The 26780-nt window shown below is 42.4% G+C and overlaps 1 protein-coding gene and 2 pseudogenes across 1 annotated transcript; 1 reads left to right on the forward strand and 2 right to left on the reverse strand.

The window, feature by feature from the left end:
• The first annotated feature begins 514 nt into the window (after window positions 1–514).
• On the forward strand, window positions 515–3963 carry LOC119352732 (CDT1-like protein a, chloroplastic). Its single transcript, XM_037619315.1, has 7 exons — window positions 515–967; window positions 1684–1803; window positions 1895–2129; window positions 2305–2937; window positions 3019–3220; window positions 3309–3399; window positions 3496–3963. Exons 1-7 carry the CDS (start codon window positions 570–572, stop codon window positions 3551–3553), a joined length of 1737 nt encoding a protein of 578 aa, XP_037475212.1. The 5' UTR covers window positions 515–569; the 3' UTR covers window positions 3554–3963.
• A 1509-nt stretch (window positions 3964–5472) lies between these two features.
• LOC119358623 lies at window positions 5473–8320 on the reverse strand (annotated as a pseudogene).
• A 9434-nt stretch (window positions 8321–17754) lies between these two features.
• LOC119358624 lies at window positions 17755–22515 on the reverse strand (annotated as a pseudogene).
• Window positions 22516–26780: the final 4265 nt, after the last annotated feature.

The raw sequence follows: 26780 nt of genomic DNA on the forward strand, positions 1-26780 counted from the left end.
AAACTTGTCATTTAAAATGAAAGTTGCCATACTTGACAACCAAAGTTGTCATCCTCACGTCACTAAGGCCTTGTACAATGCTAGGTGCTTAGAAAAATAAACCGGATTTTTTTCTGAAGTACCAGTGCCTATTTCTACAGGAGAGACGGCTAATTAAGCGTCTATCCTGTACAAACAAGCATTTCTCTAAGCACCTCTCCTACAAGGCCTAAACTTGCCATAAAAAACTTTTAGAGTTGCCATGTGTTGGTGCTACATATGTGGGGTCCATCTTCTATCCCTGGGCCGACGTGGATGGAATCCACACTCACTCGGGCCTATGCTCTTCTTTCGGCCCTGCAACCTCCACTGCACTTGGCGCACCCCCACGTGGCACCCCCGACGTTGCTTCGCGCCATCCCCACTCGCCGTTGCCTCCCGCCAAAACCCCCGATGGATCCCGATCCCAACCCGACCCGCTTAAAAAAAGTTATAAACACCTCCCTAATCTGGAGATCCTCCACCCCCATAACACCCCACCCCCTCCGCCGCCGAGCGCTCAACCCTACCACAACCTCCTCCTCCTCCCGATGGACGCCGCCACCCCATCCAAGAAGCCCCGGACGGCGGCCTTCAGCGCCGGGTCGCCGTGGAAGGTGACCAAGTCGGCGGCCGCGGTCCCCTCCTCGGCCGGCCAGTTCGCGACGCCGGAGAAGATGAAGAGGGCGGCGCCGGCCGCCGCGGCGGATCTGGTGACGCCGGAGAAGACGGAGCCGCGGCCGCTGCTGCGGAGGGGCCGCAGCGGCGGCGCCGTCGCGCTGTCCGTCAAGGAGGTCCGCCGGGCGGCGCTCGAGCTGCAGCGCCCGGGCAAGGGGGTCGATGCCGGGGAGGAGGACGCGCTCGAGTCCGTCGCGCGGGACCTCGGCGTGGGCGCCGGCGCCGGCCGCAGCCCTGTCAAGCGCAGGCCCGAGGTCAAGCTGCCGGAGAGGTAACTGTCACAGATCCAGGCACTTACAGTTTCATCTCCTGTTTACGCCCAGAAAATCCAGTCCTGTCTTCTTAGTTTCAGATCGCCACCAGTCTAATAAAACCAGCATCAATCATCGACTACTTCGCCTGAAACCGAATCATTCATAGGATGCAGACATCTTACTATCTGATTACTGTTGGATCCAGTCCAAGTTTTTGTTTGTGCCCCCAAATTCAATCCTTTCAGTACTTTGTATATCAGACCATCATCGTTTAAGTAAAACCAACAGCAATCTGTACAACTAACATTATAATCATTCAGGATGCAAACATCTTCTCTCACTAACGTTGGATCTAGTCCGATATCCATCGAATCCTGACTTAGTTTCAGACCATCATTGAATCTGTACATATTGTTTCTGTGATGCAGTTTACTGCAACTGACATTATAATCATTCCAAGGATGCAAACGTCTTCTCCGACTAGCGATGGATCTAGTACGATTTCTTGTTTGTGCCCCCAAATTGAATCCTTTTACTTAGTTTCAGACCATCATAGTTTTAGTAAAGCCAAGAACAATCTGTATATTTTATTTCTGTGATGCAATTTACTGCAACTGACATTAGTCGATTATAATCATTATCTGGATGCAAAATTAACCCTGATAATTTCCAGATATTTTTACTGCACCAGTTCTGTTTTCTAATTTGCTTTATTTCATTGATTGATGATCAGCTATGAGATTCTCTGCGAGTTCTTCAACTGCTTCGAGAGCTCCACCCGGCTCCTCCGCATGAAGGGATCCAAGGCGACATTCCCCAACATCTGCGCTAGCATTCAGAACTTGGCTGAGAGGTACTGCCCTCCTATGACAAAACAATCAGATGATTGCTGCTTTGTTTGATTTACATTATCCAGTCTCTAATTTACACAATTCTGTCTGCAGGAGGTTTACCTATGGCCATCTCGCACAGCTCAAGTACATTATGCCTGAGGCTATTGTCATCAACAAGATCCTTTTGCGCGACGACAAGACTTGCTGCATGAAGCCGGATCTTCAGGTGAACCTATTGGTTGATTCAGTTGAGGACAGTGTGATGCAGAGGGGGGAAACCCGCTACTCTGCTTTGAGAAGGATGTTCAGGCAGAGGCTTGTGGACTTCTTCAGGAAACATCCTGAGGTATGATCATCTTGTATCTGTCACACTTTCAACATAGTTACTTGTGCAAATTTATTGTCATATGAGAACAGTTCAGTAACTGTATGATTACTGGTGCTGGTCAAGGAAATGTACTAGTTGGTGTATGCTTAGTTGGTCTCAAGTATTCATGTTCTCTCTGTAATTTATCTTTCAGGGAGATGACATCCCGGAGCATGAGCTGCCGCATCCATTTACTCAAACAAAATCAAGTGTGGCTCAGAGCACACCAAGAGTTGTTACTGAAGTTGTATTTGCTGCGCCATCACCAAGCCTGGCTGAACAGCCGGCTGTTACACTGTCGCACATGTCCAAGTCTTTCAAGAGAAGGTTCTCACAGAGATCTTCAACTGGCCCTGCAACTGCCAGCACAACCGGTCTGCCGCCAAAGGCTGAGTCTACTGCTCCATCTCCATTGGGCAGGAAGTTGATGCTCAATTCTACTTCTGGTGGCATAGATCATGAGTCCCAAGTGCAAGAGAAAAGTAGCAAGGATGTTGCACTCAGGTTTGGTGTTACAGAAGGGACTCCTGGCAAGTTCGCCTCCACACCAGTGAGATCAATGGCAGGCACACCGAACCTTGAGACCCCACAGAGGCCAATATCTGCTACTGTGTGTGACACACCACCTCTAAAAACGGTCAAGCGATCAGCTAGAGCCAAGTTGTTCATGACACCTACAAAGGATGCAAGCAGAATGGAAGAAGAGAACCAAAGCATGAGCAGCACATCTCCAAGTGATGGCGATGATGAGCTGCTCGGTTTCCTTCCAAAGTCCCTCTTGCAGTCGGTAAGTTCTTACTCATACTGATCATTGGTCAAATCATTTTTGCTCCTCTGTGAACAAAGGATGACACACTGTTATTTACAGGTAAAGGAGAAGGAGAAGAGAACTTTAGAGGAGAAGGAAACAGGCTATGCAGACCAGGTTCAGCGGCAGAAGCTCATATCATGTCTGCCAAGCACCTTTGACATTATCTTCCTTATCTATCAGTCGAGGCAGCGAACTGTACTGACAAAGCAGGAGCTCATCCACAAGATAATCGAAAGTAACCCAAAGATCGTGGACAAGGGTAAGTGTGATCTGTGCTTTCTATCTTTGTGTCGCTTCAGCTTGTTGACTGCAATGTGAATCCTGATGTTGAACTACTAAATCTGCAGGTGAAGTCGAAGAGCAAGTGAGACTGCTGCTAGAGTTTGTTCCAGAGTGGATCTCTGAGAAGACTGCAAGAAATGGAGATGTTCTCTGCTGGTAAACATTTCATATCTGATGCATAAATGTTGAACTTGCTACTATCACACCCCATCATTCTTAGACGTCCTAATTTGTGTTAATGTTGATTTTCAGCGTCAATACTGAACTGAGCCAGTCTGAGGTTCGACAAAGGTTGTCCGGTGTCGAGTAGGGAGGAGCACAAAATTGTTTCTCCTTGTTTAGAAATGTAGCGGTGTATCAGTGCAAGGTTGCGCCTAGATGCTGGAAGATGCTTAGTTGTTGAAGTTGATGCTCAAGTTCAGACACTGCCCAGTTTAAATTCAGTTATCAGCGCCTCTGTTCAAGATCAGACAAGACGCAACAACCCTTGACTCAGTGATTGACATGTGTAGCTGAAGTATTCTAACAGCTGATGAGGTTGGGCTGCCAATTTCTTACATAATGTGTATGCTCCGAGATGTCTCTGGATGAAATGATGTTTGTTATTCTTGGTCTGGGCCTCAACTATGATTTTTTATTTATTTCTGTCTCTTGAAGCACTCTGTCTTCTCTAAGACCAAGCATAAAAATGTGAAGTACTTTCTTTTTGAAGCAAGGATACATAAGTGTGAGTTACTTTATGATTCCTTAAAATTCCTAACAACCTGTCCCATCTTGTTACAGAGCACTGTAAATCAAGAGCACCAAATGGTTATACTTAGTCAACCAGCTAGTCTGGTTCTAGAGTTTTAGTAGTACAAAACAGAATCAGAATCAATACCTACAGATAATTAAGCCTATATAACACATGCTCTCCTGCCGTTTCATGTTTCTCACTCGTGAAAGAGTCCAAGAACAACTCTCTAATTTGCTTTTTCTTCTGATCATTCGGCGCACCAAAACCATCCCCACCTTGGTAAACACTGAGATTAGTGTGAGATTCGTGCCAAGTTCACGCAAGTCTTGGCAAAAGATCTAGAAAATTGGCAATGTTTGAATGCATCTTCATTAATCGACTTCCAGGCTTCCATGGTAAGATCTTCCATGGCTTTACGGGACTCTTGCTCACGGAAGATTAATGTACATGGAATCGTGGAACACTAGTGCAGAACCGGGCTATAGCACCGGTTCATAAGGCCCTTTAGTGCCGGTTCTGCAACCGGCACTAAAGCCACTGGTTTAGTGCGAACCGCCGCTAAATGGTCACCACGTGGCACGAGCAAGCGCCGTGGAGAAGAGAACTTTGGAGGAGAAGGAAACAGGCTATGCAGACCAGGTTCAGCGGCAGAAGCTCATATCATGTCTGCCAAGCACCTTTGACATTATCTTCCTTATCTACAAGATAATCGAAAGTAACCCAAAGATCATGGACAAGGGTAAGTGTGATCTGTGCTTTCTATCTTTGTGCCGCTTCAGCTTGTTGTTTGCAATGTGAATCCTGACGTTGAACTACTAAATCTGCAGGTGAAGTTGAAGAGCAAATGAGACTGCTTCTAGAGTTTGTCCTAGAGTGGATCTCTGAGAAGACTGCAAGAAACGGAGATGTTCTCTGCTGGTAAGTGGTAAACATTGCTTATCCGATGCATAAATATTGAACGTGCTACTATTACAATCCATCATTCTTAGACGTCTTAATTCGTGTTAAATGTTGATTTTCAGCATCGATACGGCACTGAGCCAGTTTGAGGTTCGACAAAGGTTGTCTGGCGTCGAGTAGGGTCGCGCACAAAATTGTTTCACCTTGTTTAGAAATGTAGCAGTATATCAGTGCAAGGTTGTGCCAGATGCTGGAAGATACTTGGTTGTCCAAGTTGATGCCCAAGTTCAGACACTGCCCAGTTTAAGTTCAGTTATCAACGTCTGTTCAATCAAGTTCAGACGCAAGACAACAACCCCTGACTCAGTGATTGACATGTGTAGCTGAAGTATTCTAACAGCTGATGATGTTGGGCTGCCTATTTCTACCATAATGTGTAAAACCCCATGCTCCGAGATGTCTCTGGATGAAATGGTGTTTGTTATCCTTGATCTGGGACTCAACTATGAAAACATTTTAATTCTGGTTGTCGCTCAGGCATTTTGTGTTCTTGAATGGCTCGGTAGTCACAGTACTTTCTTTTTGAAGCAAGGTTAAAATAAGTGTGAAGGTACTTTATGAATCCTGAAAATTTCTAACAACTTGTCACATCTTGTTACGGAGCACTAAGCACTGTAAATCAAGACCACCAAATGGTGCCATTTAATCAACCAGCTAGTGTTGGTTCTAGAGTTTTAGTAGTATAACACAGAATCAGAATCAATACCTACAGATAATTAAGCCTATATAGCATCTTTCTAAGATATGTGTCTCCCACCGTTTAATGTTTCTCACTCATGATAGAGTCCAAGAACAACTCTTTAATTTGCCTTTTGTTCTGACCATCCGGCGCACCAAAACCATCGCAGCCTTGGTAAACACAATGTGAGATTCGAGCCAAATTCACGCAAGTCTTGGCGAAAGATCTAGAAAATTGGCAATGTTTGAATGCATCTTCATTAATTGACTTCCAGGCTTCCATGGTAAGATCTTCCATGGCTTCGCGGGACTCTTGCTCACTGGAGCTGTTCTCGGACATGTGAATAGCTATTGATGATGGTGCATCCCCTCGCTCCAGCTCAGCCTGTTATACATATTTTGACAAAATACACATGGAAATAAATATCATAAGACACCTCACATAAGATTAAAATTTTGGTGATGAAACATCAAGGGACAAAAAAAGTTGGATTGATTGTCCTTACAGAGTGGGTTGCAGAGTCGTTGCAGAGGCGAAGAACTAACGATGCAGACTGAACTAATTTTGGGTAGCCTCCAACTTTAGCAATAGACATTGAGGTGAGCTTTTCTTCCATGCGGAGCAGGGGAAATGCATGTTGCAGTAGCAGTGGCGCAGAAGATGAAATTGATCCATTGTCTAGATACTCATGGAGTGTTGGTCTGTGGTTTCCATGCTGCCACTTTGCCTCCACCAGGAAAGACTCCGCCATGTCTCGCCACTGCAAAATCAAGTAGAAATTATTATGGTTCCTTGTGGATTAATCTATCTCCTATTAGGAAGTTGGTTGTGTATATGAACTTACAGCTTTCTGAAGAACATAACGGGTGTCACAACCATGTTGTTTAAACACATTTTCAGCCACCTCAGCGGACGTGTTGTACACGACGGAATAGAGTGCTTGCATGTATTCAGGGAGCATTTCACAAGGACTTTCTTCCCATCTGAAATTATTTATTAAGCTTCATTTAATGTGAAACTAACGTGTCATATATATGTTAACTCTAGGAAAAGAATATTACTTGAATTATGAGAAGTGCACCGCTGCATATAGTTACCTTCCAATGGCGTCAGTGAAGAGAACAAGTTCATCTAGAGTTCCATACACATCATAAACATCATCTAAGTGAACCATTAGGTTGGCGACTTTAGCAAGCACTTCTCGACATGCTCCATTATTTGGCTCCCACACAATTCCATTTGCGTAATGGAAGCACTCCATGAGACGATCCCTGGCGAACCCCAATTTTTCAGTAAGGGCGGTTCCCTTCCACCACCTACAATTAATTATGTCAATTTTCATGTCTTAAAAACCCATCGACAACATTTCTTCATGCAGAATTACCTTGCCAGTCTTGCGAGTTCTTCATGATGCACACTTTGAACATTGTTGAAGTCCTTCGTTGCAAATCTAACGAGCAACGGGTCGGAATTGCTCTCATCACTAGCATAGTGATCTATGAACCATCTTGCTTCTAGTCTAGGAGACCTCCGGTGCAATGGAAGGTCGAAAGAACGAACTACACTACGCCGTAAGTGGTGATCCATGGATGGCAAGAGCTTTATGAGAGCTTTCTTGGAAAATGCTCTTGCCTCGTCCAATGCTTCCTCGCCTTCAAACGTAAGGTATGAAGCCTCATAGAGTGAGAGGAGCCCCTTGACATCATCATCTATTCCGCGCCTGAGATCTTCCAGAGATTCTTTTTGTATTGTTACAATGAAACGTGTCAGTTAAGTATACAAAACCGTGCCATAAACACAATTCAAAGTTTCAACTGTGATTGAATATGGATTGGACCATGCATTTAGTTTAATTTCCAGAATTTTGGCTGTAATTTTAGGTTCCTTTCTTACATCGTCTAAGATTCTGTTTTTCATATTTCATACTCCCTTCGATCTAAAATAAGTGTCATAGTTTTGAAAAGGGAGTATTTAACTAGGTACCTGTAGAGAAGTAGGCTGGGAAACCACTGTCCCTCAGCAACCTGAACCTCAAGGCCGTGGAAGCAACATCACCATCATCCCAGTTGCACCGGTGAGGTTTGTGGTGGACGGAGCTGAGGATACCGGTGATCTCCTCCTCGAAATGGTAGGCGATGCCGAGCCGTTGCACCGTGTCGACAAGCCTGAGCTTCGCAGCTTGGTGGTCGCCTCAGCTCGCCGCCACCAGCCGCTCCCTCACGCCGGTCTTCAACTTATCGACCTGTGACGTCATCCATGCATGCACGGAATAATTTCCATAAGCATTTCATCTACTTTATGTACTACTGATATGTTCGAGGAGGAGATCATATGATATGTTCTAGCATTGTTGACGTCATCCATGCATTCACGCCGGTAGAAAATATGATATGTTCAGCTGATAAATGTACTTGATCTGCCTGTCCGCCATTGTTGGGCGAGAGCTGGAGGAGGGAGTCGTAATCCCACGAGCTAGGGGCGTAGTTGGCAGATCGTCGAGCAGCGGCCGAGCAGCGCACCGTTGCCGGTGACGACTCTTCTTCTCGCCATTGTTTGCTGTAATTGCCACGCCATGGTGCTGCGCGCTGCAATCTACAGCTAGCTTTTGCTTGGTGCGTACTAGTGGAGTACTCCTTGGCACTTGGCAGCGAGAGCTAGGCAACGAGGTTAGTACTTCTAAGCTGTAGTAGCCAATAAACTTACTGCTGTTTGCTGTTTGAGAGTTGCCAGAATACGTGCCAATTTATGGGCACCCAGCAGCATAGCTGACTCAGCCCGCATGCAAATCGTGGGACATGACGCATACCGAATTGCTAGTACTATTTCTTTTCAGCCACATATTTTTGTGGTGACAACATTTCTTCTGGAGGCTATTTTTTTTACCCAGATATCCAACAAATGCTAGATTTTTAGGCATGCAAAAAATTAACCTTTTTCATGAAAATTTGTGTTTGTCGAGGATGACAAGTTTAGTTGGTGAGCATGACAAATCCACCTGATTTCATTTTTGCCAGAAAATATCCGTGTTTGCAAAGTAATTTTGCCATCCTCACGCCAATATGAATTACGATGAAAAGCATTGATTTGCCATGGCTAAAATCGACTTTCCGTCTTTTTAGCAAAATTCCATACAAACCACTGAGAACTTACTAATACTCATTTTTCGAAACCATGATGAAATTCAAATCATGGGTGAAAAATACACAAAGGGACCCCATAAAAAAGCATGGTCAGAATTAAAATCCAACGGACTGGCGTGCTCCATTTTCAACTTCCCGAAGAATTAATTGTTCCTCTTCAAATCAACAACGTGAACAATTCTTCCTCCCTCCCTCATCCCACTGGTCCAATCGCCTACCCTTGTAATCTGCAATGGTACCCCGCAAGCCTAGCAGCCCTACCCTGCCCGAGCCGTCTCCTTCGACCATCCCTCTATACCGTCGCAAGAGCTATGTCTCGCTTATAGCGAGACGATAGCTTCTCTTGCGGCGAGCGTGGAAGCTCCTCTCGCTGAAGGTGCTTGCCTATATATGGGCCGACCCATCAGTGTAGGTTCGCTGCTGCCGCTCACGCGCTATAGGTTCGGTCACTATAGGTTTTCTCCATTTTTTTTCTATTTTTCATTTTGTTTTGTTTTTTGTTTGGTTTTATTATTTCTACTTGCTATTCTTTATTATAATTATTATTATTATTATTATTATTATTATTATTATTATTATTATTATTATTATTATTATTATTATATTTCTTTTTTGTTTTTCTTTTGTTTTCTTTGGGTCTTCTTTGTTTCTTTCATGGTTTTTATCGCTTTTCTTTCTTTCTCATTTTCCTTCTTTTTTTGGTTTTTGTTTATTTCTTGGTTTTCAATGCTCTTTTTTCTTTGTTTCTTTATACGTTTTCACTGTTTTCACTGTTTTCCATTCTTTCTTTTTTGTTTCTTGTTTCTTTGGTTCCTTTTGTTCTTTTTCGTCTTTCATGTTTTTTTTTAAATTTTTTCTTTGTTCTTTTGATTTTGAATCTACATTTTTCGTATACGTCAAGTCCATTTTTCTAATACACATTTAACATATTTCAAATACAAGTTTAACTTTTTTAATACACGGTCAACATTTTTTCTATACATATTTTAAACATTTTTCAAATTCTTAAGTAACATTCTTCAAATACAAGGTTAATTTTTGAATACATGGTAAAAACAATTATATACACATTTGATTTTTTTTGAAATGCTTGACTACATTTTTTATAAACAGAATAAACATTTTGTAATACGTGGTCAAATTTTTTTCTATACACATTTATCATTCTTCAAATTCTTGATTAACATTTTATCAAATGAAGAATTAATATGTTTATTAGTACATGATCAACATTTTTTATTTACATTTAACATTTTCAAATGCTTGATTAACATTTTCAAATACAAGTTCATCATTTTTTAATACAACACAAAATTAACTTTTTGTAATACATGGTCAACATTGTTTCTATACAATTTTTTTTTCAAATGGTTGATTAACATATTTCAAATATTTGTTTAACATTTTTTAAATGCTTGATTAATTTTTTTAAATACGTAATCAAGTTTTTCATGCACGTTTAATATCCCTCACAATTTTGCCACCCACAACCTCCTCGCAACCCCGCACTCGAATCCGCCAAACCTCCGATTTGCTTCCACGCGTGACACCACGGCTAGATGCATCATCGCCAACCTGACTAAGCCTGGTCAGGATGACACGGTTGTCCTAGGCGTCTCGGCCTTGGGCACGGCCTCTTCTATGCGGTAAAATCGGCTGAAACAACATAAAAATTTCAGTTACTTGATATTTAGCGAAACTGATAAATAAGTGGTTCCTGCTAGATTTGAGGCTCACATGCATCCGTGTCGAACAAACAACGGACGTTCCATTTCCATTGTCGGCTAGCCTCGTACTATGCATGGATCGTCGTTTACTGGTTGAGTTGTCCCACGCGAGCCACAGCTAGCTAGCTAGAACATGATACACACAATTAACTCGGCCCTTTCCATTAGTTTCATTATTATATGTGGACTCTCGCACGTACGTACACGCGTACTCTCGGCGACTATTCGACTTAAAGCGACTGCACGCTATGCACGTACAATCGTCGTTGCCTTCACTCGTCTCTTCACTGTCGAGCGGCAATCTCGATCGTGACTCGTCTAAAGGACATGACTGTGACAACTGATATGGCACAGCTAGCTAGTGGAAAAGCTAAGGTTGGCCGTCAGTAATCACTCTTTTTTTTGTTTGCGGGGGAGTAATCACTGTTACTCCCTCCGTCCCTAATATTAAAACATTTTTGCACCACTAGTGTTAAAAACGCTTACTTTGTTAGAGCATCTACAACCAAACCTCTAATACCCGTCTCAAACGCTCGGGCAGATCGTCCGGTAACTCACATGTCAAAAAGATCGACCCAATCAGGCCTCTCAAACCGCGGACAAACGTCCAGGCTGATCGGCACCTCTCATATCCAGCCCAAATATAGGACGGATATAGGGCGGCCCGGGCGCGTCCGCCTGACAAGCCCGGTCCATCGTCGACCCTACAACAGTCCCACAAAAAAACCCAATCCAGGTGTGCATCGTTCTGAACCCTAGCTCACTCTCTCTCGCTACGTCCTCTCTTCTCCCTCTCCGATTCTGATCCCATCCACTATGATGTCCAGCTCCGGCAGCGACTCCGGCTTCGAGCTCGACTACGAGGAGGAGATGGCCCTCCGCATCGCGCTGTAGCTGTCCAAGGTGGAGACCAGCGGCAGCTCCAGATCTGGAGCATCGCCGCAGCTCCCGCGCCGGCGTAGCGCAGACGCCGGAGTTGGACCGTGTCGGCCTACGCGCAGCGACGCCAGGGCAGCTCAGTCCACACCGCCCCTCCGCGCTGTCTCCTTCCCCCGCCGGCCGCTCTTCCACGCTGGCAGCGGTGGGTGCTAGTGCCCACGCCGCCGGCCTGCACGCGCACTCCAGAATCGAAGGCGCATGCCGCGCGCCGCGAGAGGCAGCATGCACGGGAGAGAGACGAGGTGGACCAGTCTGCGCACCGCCGCCGCGGGATGATCTACGTAGTTTAGTTCCACGTTGCATGCTTAATATGGATATAGGATACCGGGTATGAGATACACGGATGTGGACGGCATGATTTGAGGAGTGCCCGGGTCAGTGCCCTCGAACGCGCCCGGGCGCGTTCATGGACGTTTGAGGGCCCGTATTTTCCCATCGCAGTTGTAGATGCTCTTGTATTGCTTTAATGTAAAGCGAAGCGAAAGACTATGTTTCAAGAAGAGGAGAGATTTCTCTTGGATCATAACGATTTGGTGTGGTTCATACGAGTACAATTGAGGAATTGCGAATTCGAATTGCTAGCTACTCCCTCACGTTACCCTAGCAGTTCTCCCATACCATCCCGTATGGTACTAGACCCACTTAGGTTACTCGTTTCGGCACGTCAACTCCTTCCTCCGCCACATTGCGCTTATCGAGGTGACGATGACATTTTTTTCTAGCATTTGTTTGGTAAGTATGGCCCTTTGTCCTCGTTGCCTCCTTGTGATTTGTGAGAGATGGCCATTGTGTTGTGCCCGATCATGTGTTGTGATCCGGTGGTTGAGGAGAGGCCCTATGTAGCCTTGCTTGTGATGTACCATCAGTTCAAATTACTACTATGCTATGTGGGATGCCATATTGCTTATGTTGTATATGTATTGTTATGCTAAATGTAACTTTTTTGAATTTATAAATTTCCTTCATTCCATGATTCATGATGCTACATCACTAGCATATTGGTGTATTAATTTTCCAGTGTTGATCCTATCTTAATTTGCCATGTCACTAGAATCTTGCTTTGCTTAGGAGATATTTGAGTATTGGATCATCATAATTTTAGTTGTCGTCACAAATTTCCTTCAATCATCATCATTACTATCTAGAAAGTTTGTGACATAGTAACTTCTACTGATATGTATCATGTGTTTCTATTGTGCAAGAGTCATAAACAAGGATCATACAATATATCTAGAAAGTTCTTTCTCTTTTCCCTTATTCCCTCCCATATGATGTGGGTAGGTACTACTCTTAGTCTTCTCTCACAATAATTTAAGCGTACACATGAATTCTCCTTAAAACAAAATCCCGAACCCTACAACATAAATTTGTTTTTTGTTGGCTAACATTGATGCCCCCATGTTATTTTATTTTTCTTCATAATTTTTCCATAGATGATTGTTTTCAATATTGTGCAAACAGGGCGACCAAGATCCTTTTTGCTATGGTAACATATTGGTGTACTACAGGAAATACATTTTTTGGCAGAGTGTTTTGTGTAGTGCTAGTAAAATTCCATGGAGGAGATGGTGTTGGATTTTAGTGGCACTGTACAATAATATCACAAAACATCAGAAGATCACATGGACTCGAATTAGTATGAATAGCTTCGGTATATGCATGCTTTCTCAACCTTGAGCATGATTTGGACAAATTTCGAGGTGCTGTTTGTACGTCCACCCTTGTTAGCTATTCCAAATTACTTACATTCAATGAATCCGCATGTTATATTGACTGTTCATATTGATTATCTTAATCTATGTGCAATATGGGACTTATATTTTAGTAGCACTATGCATAAAATAGAGCATCAATGGTGTTTCAACCTTACTGGTTAGAATAAGGACCAATGACTTTCGTCATATACTATTAACCAACAATCTATACGATGCAAAGGTATAATCATTAGCTTTAATTCTTTATTTTATATTAACGTATATATTATTGCTTATTTGTCTTCTCAACAAGCATATAGGTAAGATACGTTGGCTCTGACGGGCTAGCATACTGCGCCCCATGGTATGTTTCCCTCCCATTGCTAGGTCAAAAAGAAGACGCGGGAGTGCTAGACTCAATCTACAAAAAAACATACTCCCTCCGTAAAGAAATATAAGAGCGTTTGTATCACTACTTTAGTGATCTAAATGCTCTTATATTTCTTTTACAGAGGGAGTATAGACACAACCAAGAAATTAAAAAAAGCTGCCTTTTCATTACATAGGATAACCTTTTATATTTAGAAGTTTGTTAGATGTTGGCCACTAAGCTAGATTTTAGACCATGTCCATGATTTTTTTTCATACATGTCATGAAATCTTGACTTAATAATGTGGATGTAAATGTCTTAAGATACGATCTTATACATGCGAATATGCTATGCTACATGTGATTGAAATTCTATGTAAATGCGCGTTGAGTATTTATATGAACTAGCACAGTGGCCCGCTTGTTGCGCGGGCTAGAATGTTTAAGAGTTTAACAATATGGATATATTAGTTGATTTGTCTAAAGAAAAACTGAAATCATACTGATGCCATTTATACAAATATAAGACGTCTCCGATTAAAGGTTTGTGTTATGTATTTTTGATACTGTTATTTTTCCTATATATACTAGTATGTATGCACGTTAACATTATTATGGAGTGGTTTTTGGTTTAAAAAAACATAGACTTGCCCATAGATTCAAGGCAAAATGAAAATATCGTTTATGTACGGATGCAGAAAGAAAATACATTACAAAAAAAGTAGGGGTTAATATATGTAATCCCCGTAATTTGTTAAGAAAGAAAATAATTCATAAAACTGCTTGCCGAAATGTTTTATATTGTGGGATGGAGAGAGTATAACTTTACAGTATATTTCCTATCTGAAAACAACTTTTCATGGGCTCAACACGTCCTCAAACTGCAACATGGGCCAAGAGGAATCAATATGGGCCACTTATTTTGAGAAGGATGAGGCGATTGTTCTGGAACATTGTGGATGGAGCAGCGGTGTACTGTTCATGGCGAATCTCACTCATTTCAGCCGTTGGATTTAGCACACGAATGGCTAGGATTGATGATCATGCCCAATTCAAAACTGGTACACTATAAGCTACTGGTAAGCTGGTACGTGCATAGCACGTGCAAAGTTTTAATTCATGTGTTTCGATGGAAATAAGTCTAAGGAATCAGCTGTCTTTGTGTGTGTGTGTGTAAAGCTCTTGTGATAATTATTATAATGTGATAGTTGCATTAAGCAGTTGTACTACAATGGGGTTCAGATGCACTTTAATGGGATAATTTTTTATGTATTTTTTTAGAGAAAAGGTTGGGCCCTGGCCTTTGCATCATTAATTACTATGCACAAAAGATTGAGAAAAAGATGCATTTGAAGCTAGTGTATGCTCTAATCACAAGGCTACTTCTAATGAGCTGCTAATTCTGCCATATGATGTAGTACAGTTCGGCCTAGTAAATCTCATGCAGTCTTTGGGACAGGCAGACGGCATCGCCTGCGCATCCATTAAAATACTCATCTTATTTCAGTTTCTAGAGCCATTGTTCTGCCTACGCAAGGTCTTGCAAGTACTGTCGTCCATGTGACCTACAGTGAATGCCTCCGGAGGGCCTAGAATTTTCAGGAACAAAGCGAGATGATACACTGGTACTGTAGAGGCGAATCCCTTCACTCTGAGCCATAGGATTGACCCTCATCAACGGCTCAAGTTGCTTCTCAGGCTTAGGATTCAAAATTTCAAAACTCATACACTATATAGTAGTAAAGAAATATGTATGTTATTACCCTTTTTTCATTTCCCTTGTAATCATCCATGCCATACTTGTGTAAATTTTATTTGTATAATTTTTCTAGCATTTTCATAACTTGAGAGGGGATCGTTTTTAGGGAGTTGATTATATATCGGAATTAAACATATGATTTCATGGATATTCACATTGTGCCATATAAAATAGTTCATTATATGACCGCTAAAAATCAGTTTCCAAATAAATATAACATTCATGGGTAATGTCTCTAAAAGTTTGTAAATCATGGCTGAATTACCATTATGCCAATTTAAAAGGTAATGTGTTATTTATGGCTGTGTGTATTGTTTGAGCGTAGTGTATGGTGTTATGTGACGTAAGATCAACATGAAGCATCAATATTAAATTATCGATCATTTGTGTTAGATGCACAACTGCAAATTTCTATGTTCCCAAATAATGGCGTGAGTTTAGAATAGCTGTTACAATATTTATTTTATCTTTTAATGGAATAAAAAATAAACATCTGAATGAAGCGAATATAAAATAGTATATCCACATAGATAGGGAAACTAAACAATGAAAATAACCATTTTAATTACCTTTTCAAGTGTCACAAACAGCCATAGAGATTGTACACTTTGTGACCTTACGTATCAAACAGCTATGGTTGTTTTGCCTTGTAATTCCTAGACACTATCCCTATGAATAATCGATGTGTTTTAGTTTTTGTACATCTGTCACCGTGTTTTTTCCCTCATAAGAATAACATGTGTAGTCTTTAGTGAATCGTTTCTTTAAATAATACTTTTGATAATGTTTTCATATATTTTTACACTTTATTATACTTAGTAATAATGTTGTCATCCGGTTAGAGTCATTCATGCCTACATGTAGCACAGTTTATATTTGATAACCTACATGGTAATTATTTTGTATGGAGACCAAACATTTTTTTCTTCAAATATTAGATTAGTACACATAAGTAATTTTTGGTTATGAGCTCAGAGTTCATTTGTTCATACATATTTAGTTCTATAGTTATCAGTGCATCTAAGTAAAGCTCAAAATGTGACCTAGATAATTTGTCCTTTGTATAGTGTCATGACGTATAATTATGAGTAAAAATTTAAAATTGTGCCGTGAACAAATTGATGGGCCAAATGAAAGTTTAAAAAATACTGATACATGACCAATAAATCAAATTTTAAATTCAATCCGCCAGCCACTAAATCCAGATACATTTAAGATATCAAAAATGTTATAATATAAAAATTAATCCACCAGCCACCAAAAAATGTTCCATTGCTTTTTTACAATCTGAAAAATGTTCCAGTGTGTAACTAACTACGTCAAATTCTAAATAAAATTGTAGAGCTGCCTAATTTTTATAATTGAATCATATATAAGCATGTTGTGGATGATCATGTATGTGTTGGTTTTCTGGGATCGATTGTACGGGAACGCTCACACACATGCCTCATAGCGCGACTAACTCTGAAGCATGTGATTGCATCATACACAACATTCAAGTCATCACACAGTAGCACAATATTTTTTAGTTAATTATCATGTATGTATTTGTGAAGGTATACATATATGCACCTTTGTGTAATTTTATTTTTATACGGAGGGAACGTGCATGCCATACAAAAAAATGGGACGTGCATGTCCTTCTTTTCATGTAGCTGGCCATCCTTTCTTTCCTCAAGGGCAGCACATTAATTAGCTTTTTTCCACCAAGAGTTTAGTTTATTTTGGACAGCTAATTTGCTGGTTCATTCACGCTAGAGGCTATGGGATAGTTCAAATTTGTTTTTGTTTCTTTTCTATTGCTATACGTGGGAAGCAGTACCAAATATATTTTTTATTTTCTATTGCTATACATTAGAGGCTGTACCAAATATATTTTTCCTTGACATATGTCACGTAATTCCTCTTAGGCCCACCATTTTACATATATTGAACGGTCACGTAGTATTAATTTTAAGAGTTTTGAAAGATCAAGGGCTAGTATTTTCTGATTAACGTGGAATTTTCTAGCCGATTTTAGTTGCTTCTAGTTCACCTTATAATACTTTTAATATATAATAGAATGATATACCTGGTGCCTAAAAAACATATATGAGTTGTATAAAAATGCTTGAATTGAACTACCATTTCCTTCTGCTCCTCGTTGGGTTCGACACTCTTACTTATCCAAAGGACTACTATTGATCCCCTATATTTGTGGGTCATCGCGCGTGCGCACGCACGCACGCCAAATAACTGGAGTTAGATTGTAATTCAAGTGTTGTAGATGGCTTGTAAAGATGTGCTTGGATATACAAAATGGGGTCAGCCTAAATCCATGTGAATATATGGAAAGACAAGAAGAACCAGAAACATTCTCGGCTGGTAAACACTTTATATTCAGACCATAAATTTCCCAACCACCAAGAAACATACAACGATTACATCCCATGTTATTCTTAAACATATCATATCTACTATACAATCAAAGTTGTTAAGACATAAACATTCTTCAGGGTTTTGACTATTTATTGTTTCTCATTGTTGATAGGCGCCAAGAACAATTCTCTGATTTGCCTTTTCTTCTGATAATCCGGTTCCCCAAAACCATCCCCATCTTGGTAAACACAATGCGAAATTCGGGCCAAATTTACACAAGTCTTGGCAAAATGTCTAGAAAATTTATAATGTTCGAAGGCGTCTATGTTAATTGACTTCCAAGCATCCATTATAAGGTCTTCCATGGCATCACGGAAATCTTTCTCACCAGAGTTATTCTCTGACATGTGGATAGCTATCGAAGATGGTACATCCCCTCTCTCTAGCTCGGCCTGTTATGCACACAAGACAAGTGGAGATAAATGTCATGAGATCTTACAGAAAGATTCAAATCCGGTGATCAAACTTGCAAAAAGGATTGGTCGATTGCCCTTACAGAGTGTGTCGCAGAGTCGTTGCAAAGTCGAACTATTAATGACACAGAATGAACTAATCTCGTGTATCTTCCAACTTTATCAGGAGATTCTGAGGTGAGTTTTGCTTCCATGCCGCGTAGGGGAAACACATGTTGTAGCAGCAGAGGCCCAGTGGACGTAACTGATCCATTATTGAGGTACCCTTGAAGTGTTGGTTTGTGGTTTCCATGGTGCCACTTTGCCTCCACTAGGTATGACTCGGTCACATCATGCCACTGCCATTTATGTAGAATTTATGACAGTCCTTTTAGTGGACATATCTATACCCTATTAGGAAGTGAAATTAAGTATATATGAACATACCGATTTTTGAAGGACACGACGAGCATCAAAACCATGTTGTTTTAACACATTTTCAGCCACCTCACATGATGTGTTGTACATAACGGCGTAGAGTGCTTTCATGTATTCAGGGAGTCGTTCATCGGGACTTTCTTCCCATCTGACAATATTATTTGAGAACTTCTTAGATAATTTCAAAGCTCCATTCAAGATGAAATTTTTGCTTTGTTTTGCATTCAAGGCGAAACTATCGTGTCTTGTGTACACATGCTAGTCTATGATAAGAAGATTATTTCAATGACGATAAGAAAATTATTTCAGTGATTAATCTTGCTAAATTCTGTATCTTTCATTTTTAGCTGCATGCATTTGTCGAAAAAGTACAACCACATATATTTTACCTTCTAATGGCATCAGTGGACAGGACGAGTTCATCAAGAGTTCAATTCACATCATAAACATCATCCAACTGAACTGCTAGATAAATGACTTTAGCAAGAACTTCCCGACATGCTCCGTCGTTTGGCTCCCACACTATTCCATTTGCGTAATGGTAGCACTCCATGAGACGGTCCCTCGCAAACCCCAATTTTTACCAAGGGCAATATCCTCCCTCCACCTACAATTAAGCCAATGTTTACTATCTTAAAGGACTTCAAGTAATTATATATATGCAATGAGATGCAAGAAGTTCTTTTAGACAATAAAATATAGATATAACTCCTAGACTCTGCATGACAGGATGCACACAATCCATCTACTATGGGGAGTAATTAGCGAGGTTTAATTTAATTGTAGGTTTCTTCAAGCTTAATTACCTCACGAGTCTCACAAGTTCTTGCTGACGGACACTTTGCACATGGTTAAAGTGCATCGTTGCGAATCCAAGGAGTAACGGATCAGAATTGCTCACGTCGCTAGCATAGTGATCTATGAACCATCTTGCTTTTCTAGTCTAGGAGACCTCCGGTGCAATGGGAGATCCAAGGCATGAACCACACTGCGTTGTAAGCGGGGTTCCATGGACGGCAAGAGTTCTCTAAGAGCATTTACAGAAAATGCTTTTGCCTCGTCTAATGTTTCCTCGCCTCCAAATGCAAGGTATGAAGCCTCATAGACTGAGAGGAGTCCCTTCACGTCATTTTTCAGACATTCTACATATATTGATACCATGAAATAATATCAGTTAAGTACAAAAAAACATACAACATTCTGAAGGCTACAAGTGCACATGTGTGGACTTTAATTTAGTGATCGACTATATATGTAGACGTCTCAGATAGCAGAAATCAGATTGCTTAGAGCATCTTCAACAGGCGCGCCAAACTAGCGCCGCGCCGCAAAATCCCCCCTTTTAGCGCGCGCGCAACCGGAATAGTTGCTCCAGCGGGCGCGCGAAAACCGCGCGTGCGGCATACGTAGTCCAGCGCGCGGGCCGAAACGCAATCGCGCGCCGCTTATTTGCTGCGCCCGCTCCCGCGCGCTGGACTCTCGCGCGCTCGCTCGCACCTCCCACCCCCCTCCAGCCGCGCCGCCGCCGCCGACCGCGCCACCCGGCGACCGTTTCGGCGCTTCCCCAGCCTATCCCCGCCCCGCGCGCGCTTTCTCCGGCGCCCCTCTAGTCCCGCCGCCCCGCGCGCGTGCTAGTCCTCCGACGAACAGCGCCCGCGCGCTCGCTGCCGCTCGGCGCCCGCAAGGTGTTCAACAAAACGCCTAGAAGGTATGTATTGCTCAAAAGCCATGAATTTCGTGCATGCTGATTGTAGTTTTGTATTTATAGCATAGTATTCAACACTGTAGATGAGTTCGTCGTATGATTCTTCCTAAGAAGAATTTGATATGGAAGAGGAGGAGGATCTTGCAATGATCCTAGCTATGCATATTAATAAAAAACCGTAGCACGGTGGTTTGGTTATGGGTCGTCAAAAAATTTGGAGGGATAGGATCGATGCCACAACAGATTGATCAGGCATTAGTTTGCGGAGAATCCCACATACCCCGAGTCGTATTTTCGTCGCCGGTTTAGGATGAGCACCGAGTTGTTCAGGCGCATTGCAGAGAAACTAGCGAGCCATGACCGCTTTTTTCAGCAAAGGAGGAATGCCATCGGAGAGCTCGGGCATAGCACCTTTCAGAAGGTGACAGCCGCTTTGCGTATGTTGGCATATGATATACCGGCTGATCTAGTTGATGATCACTTGGCTATGGGTGAGAGCCAAGCCATCATGTGTGTCAAATGCTTCGTAGTCGGAATTGTGCAAGTGTTTGGCGAGGAGTACTTGAGATCTCCCAACGCTGAAGACGTCGCAAGGCTTTTAGCGATGAACAAAGCTCGCGGTTTTCCTGGCATGCTTGGCTCAATAGATTGCATGCATTGGACTTGAAAGAATTGTCCAAAGGCATGGCATGGGCAATTCCACGGCCAAAAAAAGGTTTCCACTATAATCCTTGAAGCGGTGGCCGATCAAGAGACTTGGATTTGGCATGCATTCTTTGGAATGCCTGGATCTTTGAATGGCATCAATGTTGTCAACCGGTCACCACTGATGAGTAAGATTGCAAATGGGGAGTTGCCACCGGTGCAGTTTGTAGCAAATGGCCGTACATACAACTATGGCTATTATCTAGCGGATGGCATCTATCCAAAGTGGCAAACCTTTGTCAAGCCGTTGAAAAAGCCAGAAGGTAAGAAAAATCTTGATTTCCACAATACTCAGGCGGCGGCTAGAAAAGATGTGGAGAGAGCTTTTGGGATTTTGCAAGCCCAATTTGCTATTGTGAGAGGACCGGCTAGATTTTGGGATCAGAAAATGCTTTGGTACATAATGCACGCTTGTGTGATCATGCACAACATGATCATCGAGAATGAGCGTGGCCAAGATGTAGACTACTCTCAGTATGAGCTCTTGGGACATCCCGAGCGAGTGCGACGGAGGGCTGAAAGGGTGGCCCGTTTTGTTGCCTCCTATCATGCCATTCGACGTCCCGCAGCGCATAATGATCTTCAGAAGGATCTCATTGAGTGGTGGACATGAAATGGACGACAAAGAGCATCATGATTTGTGCGTTCGTTTATTGTATTGTTGAACTATTTGTTGTGTTTAATTGCACTATTTGTTGTATTGAACGATAAAAACTGTTTGTTTGAGTTGTAATAAACGAAATTGAATTATTTATTTTTGTTTGTTTTGATCTGTTTTACTTCTGTTTTCGAATGCATATGTTGTTTGTGCGAGTCGCGCGCGCTGCATTTTAGCGCGGCTGCTGGAGCCAGCGCTGCGCGCCGCGCCAAACCAAGCGATACGCGCGCGACATATCTGTTTTTTGCGCGCGGCGCGACCGACGCCTGTTGGAGATGCTGTTAGTAAATGGAACGGGCCCAATAGCACTGTCCAACATCTATCGGGGTATGTAGCATTGGAGTACTACGTGCAGGGAAGTGGACTGGGAAGCCACTCTCCCTGAGCAACCTGAATCTCAAGGCCGCGGAAGCAACGTCATCATCATCATCATCACGGCTCCAATGATGATTTTTTGCACTATGGATAGTGGTGAGGATGTCGGTGATCTCGTCGTCGAAGTGGTAGGCGATACCGAGCCGTTGCAGTGTGTCGACGAGCCTGAGCTTTGCAGGTTGGTCGTCACCTCCGCTCACCACCATCAGCCGCTCCCTCACTTCGGCCTTCAACTTATCGAAGCTCCTAGCTCGCAACCCATCCAAGCGTGCACGTAACTAATTGGCATAAGTATTTTCATCAGCTAATATATATAGTGGATCTATTTGTGCTGTATTATGAGACGATAATCACCTGATCATGGGTGTCATGTCTGCGATCGTCGAGCGAAAGCAGGAGGGAGTCGTAGTCCCAGGAGCTGGGAGCGTAGTTTGCTGACCGGCGAGCCGGCGGAGTTGAGGACGACGACGAGGAGGTGCAGCGCACTGCTTTCCGCAGCGGCGAGGTCGGCCAGAGGCATTTGCTTGACGTGGCCATAGTTGGCTGAAAGCTGCAAAACATAACTAAGTTCGCTTGGTGCGTTAGCAACTGCTGGTTGTTATTTGAATGCCAGCCAATTTAAAGGCAAGCGAGCTAGCCTTGCTGGCCTTGCCCGCGTGAAAATTGTGAGACAAACTGTTTTCAACGACAGCTTAAGTCCGATTGCAAATACCAACTTGAACACCTTCCTCATCAGTACGTTATTTTGTCCATTGACAGGTACAATGAAATAGTTTAGACGACTGATATCTGTTGGAGTAATCCAAACATACGGTGTTAGTAAGGGCTAGTACTGTTGCGATCAGGCTCGCCGGTGATTAGATTAGGTAAATTGAGTTAGTACTAGATGAAGCAGCTTGTGCTACGTGTGTTTGTCCGAGCGAGTTTTGGTTAGTCTCGTAAGCGTCAGTTCGGTTAGGAGTCCAGTCGTTGTATTAGAGTAGGACTAGTCTGAGTCCGGTTAGCTTTGCTAGTATGTGTCCGTATAGATTAGGAATTTTGAGTTCAGGTTGGTGGCGTGGAGTCAGGTCCTGCATCTATATATAGATGGGCAGGTGCGTGAGATTTGTAACACCAAAGAGAAAACCTTAAAAGAAATAAAGAGAAAATAAGGGCACGACAAGGGCCCTTGGCTATCAATATTCATGTGTGCGTGTTCGTCTAGTTTGATGTGATCAATCCTGTGGGTGAATTTTCAATAATTGGTATCTAGAGCAAGGTCGATTTGAAGCTGCGCTTGTCCCGGGGTGGCGACCCGACTAGCACCTCGGGACGGGCAATACAGTCGCTAGTGTAGCGACGAAGAGCGGCAGACGATTTAGTCGTTGGGTGGTGCAGCGACGAGGAGGATCGGGCGATACAGTCGTTGGTGTAGCGACAACTAGAAGCGGGCGATATAGTTGCTGGGATGCAGCGGCGAGAAAGAGTGGGCAATAGTCGTTCGAGCAACGACGTGGAGGATCGGATGGTTGTCATTCGGCGGAGTGTTGATGAGAAGGCAGTAAGGACGTTGTCGCAAGCAAGGCGGCGGTTGATTGTCAGTTGGCGAATTCCCAACAATATCTCCATCCCGAAGAAGAATCTATGTTGTACGAATCTATCTAAATACATATTATATTACTGAACTAAAAGAGAAAAATACTATTAAGCCGCGCTTGGACCTCGTTTTCCAGCCGATATACACCTATAAAATAGGGAAAACATTCGGCCGGTCGCGGCTGACCATACATGGTCCCATGGGACCTATGCTTTCAAAGCGACGTTTGGCTGGGATCCAGCCTTATCTAATTGTACGAGACCCATGCATGGCTAGCTACTTCCTTATCTTCTTCCTCCCTTGTTTCTCTAACAACCATCCATTCCTTTCCACATGTTTTCCACATGTCTCTGATCCATTGCTCTCTCACCATCTCTTTGCAAATGTCCATGGCATCTTGGTTGTCGCAAAACACAGCAACTAGGCGGGGCAAAAAGCTGCAACCCCTAGCTGGAGGTGTTGGAACCGACTGGGCGAAAAGCTACAACCCTTAATTGAAGGTGCTGGAAACAGCAGAAGCTACAACGGGCAACATCGACTGGGAAGCTGCGACCAACTGGGCAAAAAGCTACAACCCCCAGGCGAAGGTGCTAGAAACGGCCATCTGGGAAGCTGCAATGTGGCCATGGTGACCCGTGATATGACTCGTGCAACCGGCGGTGACCCATGTTACAACCGTGCCCTCGCAGAGCTACAACCAGCGGCGACATGTGCTACGCTCGTTTTGGCGAAAGCTACAACCAGAGGCAATAGAGCCCCAACCAGCGGCTAACCGTGCTACAACCGTCCTTGGCAAAAGCTGCAACCGGCCATCGTGTTTGCTACGAGTGTTTCCGGAGACCCTACCATGAAGACCTGACGCCCACCAAAGATGCTACGACAGGCACCACAGGATGCTGCAACCAGCCACCAAGTTTGCTACAAATGTGCCTCGCGACCCTACGATGATCACAATGATGCCGGAGGAACGGCGATGACCTCGTGCTGCGACAAACCACTAGTGCAGAATTGGGCTTTAGCGCCGGTTCGTAAGGGCCTTTAGTGCCGGTTCTATAACCGACACTAAAGGGTGGGGACTAAAGCCCCCCCCCTTTAGTACTGGTTCGCCACGAACCGGTGCTAAAGTGCCACCACGTGGCACGAGACAGGCCCGGGTGCGGGTAGACCATTAGTACCGGTTGGTAACACCAACCGGTACTAAATGTTTGGGGGGTTTGGTTTTATTTTTTATTTTTCCTTTAATTTTGTGTTTTCAATTTAATTTTAGTGATTGTTTTACATTATAATGAGTTGTTAAATCATTAGGTGAAAGTATCACAGATTAGCTTCGATTGGTTGAAACTAATCCGTGTTTTCTTTCATAAATGATATAATAACTCATCATCATCATCATCATCATATTAATACAAAAACTCTTGCATCATATATATCATCACCAACAACAGTATACTAGCTAGCTAAAAATTATTATAGTCGCCGTTACCACTATTTAATCATCATAGTCATTACCGCTATCTAATCAGCACCAACACTAGCTTAAAGAAGAAACATTCACTTGTACCAGAAGCAAAGATATCATCGAGTTCAACATGGTCATGATATTATAAGTGTTCATAACACCACAAAAGCAAATCACTCTTTGAGATTAATCAAGTTCAGGATGAAGAACACACACATGAGAGGACAAGTACTAATTAAGAGCATGAACTAGCTAATAATCACTCCTGCTGCTCTCTCTCAGGTAAAATAGCATAGAACATGTATAGCTCTCCTGATCATTATATTGGAGCATGCAGATGAACCTGTCTCCTAATCGGGGGCTGCGCTTCTGTTTGCTGCCCCCTAGTACTTCTCTGCGATCATTAACAATTTGGCTCCAATATTTCACTATTAAGCATTCCTCGCTATTAGAATTCCTGAATGCAATCATGTGCATTGTAGGATATCTTGGCCGTAAGCTAATCATTGACATGCGACCTTTAGTACCGATCCATTGAGGCACAACTGTCATCGGGAGTCCCTGTTTAAGAACATCGTATAGTAACATTACTTAGCAATGAAGTTTAGCTTGAAAAATAATGTATGCAAAAGATGCACTGAGGACAAATAGTAATTTTTTACCATCTTTCCTAAATAGATGTGACCGTAGCTCAATACGATCACTATTGGTCGCACGTTTTGAGTACTAAGATTTTCAAATTCAGGAAAATAATTTCTCTTGACAGCATCAAGATCCTCAAGCCATGAAACATAATGACTTATCTCCTTGCAGTTTAGTTCAGCCCCGGGACAGTGGACGGTCCTGTCTACCAAGTGCGAGACATGTTTGCTTGAATGGAAATAAGCTGTCAATAGAAATTAGTTGTCAACTATTTTTGAATAAACAATATCGAAGACATAAATATGGTTGAGAAACTCACATAATGGTAGAACTGGAGGCGTCTGCACATCGACCCAGATGTCTCTATTACCTTCAATATCATCTTCCGAAGGAATATCAAAGGTGATAACCATATCAGGCTCAAATGCATAAGCCTTGCATAGTGCTTGCCAAGTTTTGCATTCCAAATAGGTGTATGTTTCTGCATTGTATAATATGACGTTGAAAGTATAACCATGCTCGGTCTTCAGGTAAACTATCTTTACCTCCATAGTTTCCATAGCACTGAAACCTATCTTATCCAAGACAAAAATTCTTGCATGGCAAGGGATGCACTAGTAGAATAGTGAAAATTTAAAATTATAAGTTGAAGCAAATGAAGCATAATTCATGCTTAATTACGAAAAAAGACTTGTCGTTGTGACTTACTGTATCCACTTCGAAGGTCTCATCCAGCTTGATGCTGAAGCGCCTATCATCAACAACAAAATTTCTGTCACACGGGCCGCGCTGGTCTTCACAGTATTCGCACATAATGAAATCCTTTTCGTCGTCAAACGATATTTCCTATGTTCACATAGGTGAAACATTAAACACTTATTAGTTTTATTAATTCAACTAATTCAACTACCTCTATTAATTCAACTAATTCAACTAAGCATTTACTAAAAATAGACTAGTTCTATTAATTTTCCAATTAAAATAAAGTAGCTAGTTCTATATAGTAATATTTTAATTAGATCATCAAATCTCATATACCTAAATTTTTGTACTAAAAATAAACTAGTTATATTAATTCAAATAATTCAATTAAGAATTTATTAAAAATAAACTAGTTCTATTAATTTTCTTACTAAAATATATGAAGTAGCTATATATAGTAATA

The sequence above is a fragment of the Triticum dicoccoides genome, chromosome 2A (assembly GCF_002162155.2).
Source record: "Triticum dicoccoides isolate Atlit2015 ecotype Zavitan chromosome 2A, WEW_v2.0, whole genome shotgun sequence".
Classification (NCBI taxonomy): domain Eukaryota; kingdom Viridiplantae; phylum Streptophyta; class Magnoliopsida; order Poales; family Poaceae; genus Triticum; species Triticum dicoccoides.

Excerpts from the sequence above, each read along its gene's own strand:
- LOC119352732 (XM_037619315.1), top strand. The coding sequence starts at position 570 with ATGGACGCCGCCACCCCATCCAAGAAGCCCCGGACGGCGGCCTTCAGC. Across the intron at positions 968-1,683 it reads GAGGTCAAGCTGCCGGAGAG|CTATGAGATTCTCTGCGAGT; the intron begins GTAACTGTCACA and ends ATTGATGATCAG. Across the intron at positions 2,938-3,018 it reads CAAAGTCCCTCTTGCAGTCG|GTAAAGGAGAAGGAGAAGAG; the intron begins GTAAGTTCTTAC and ends TGTTATTTACAG.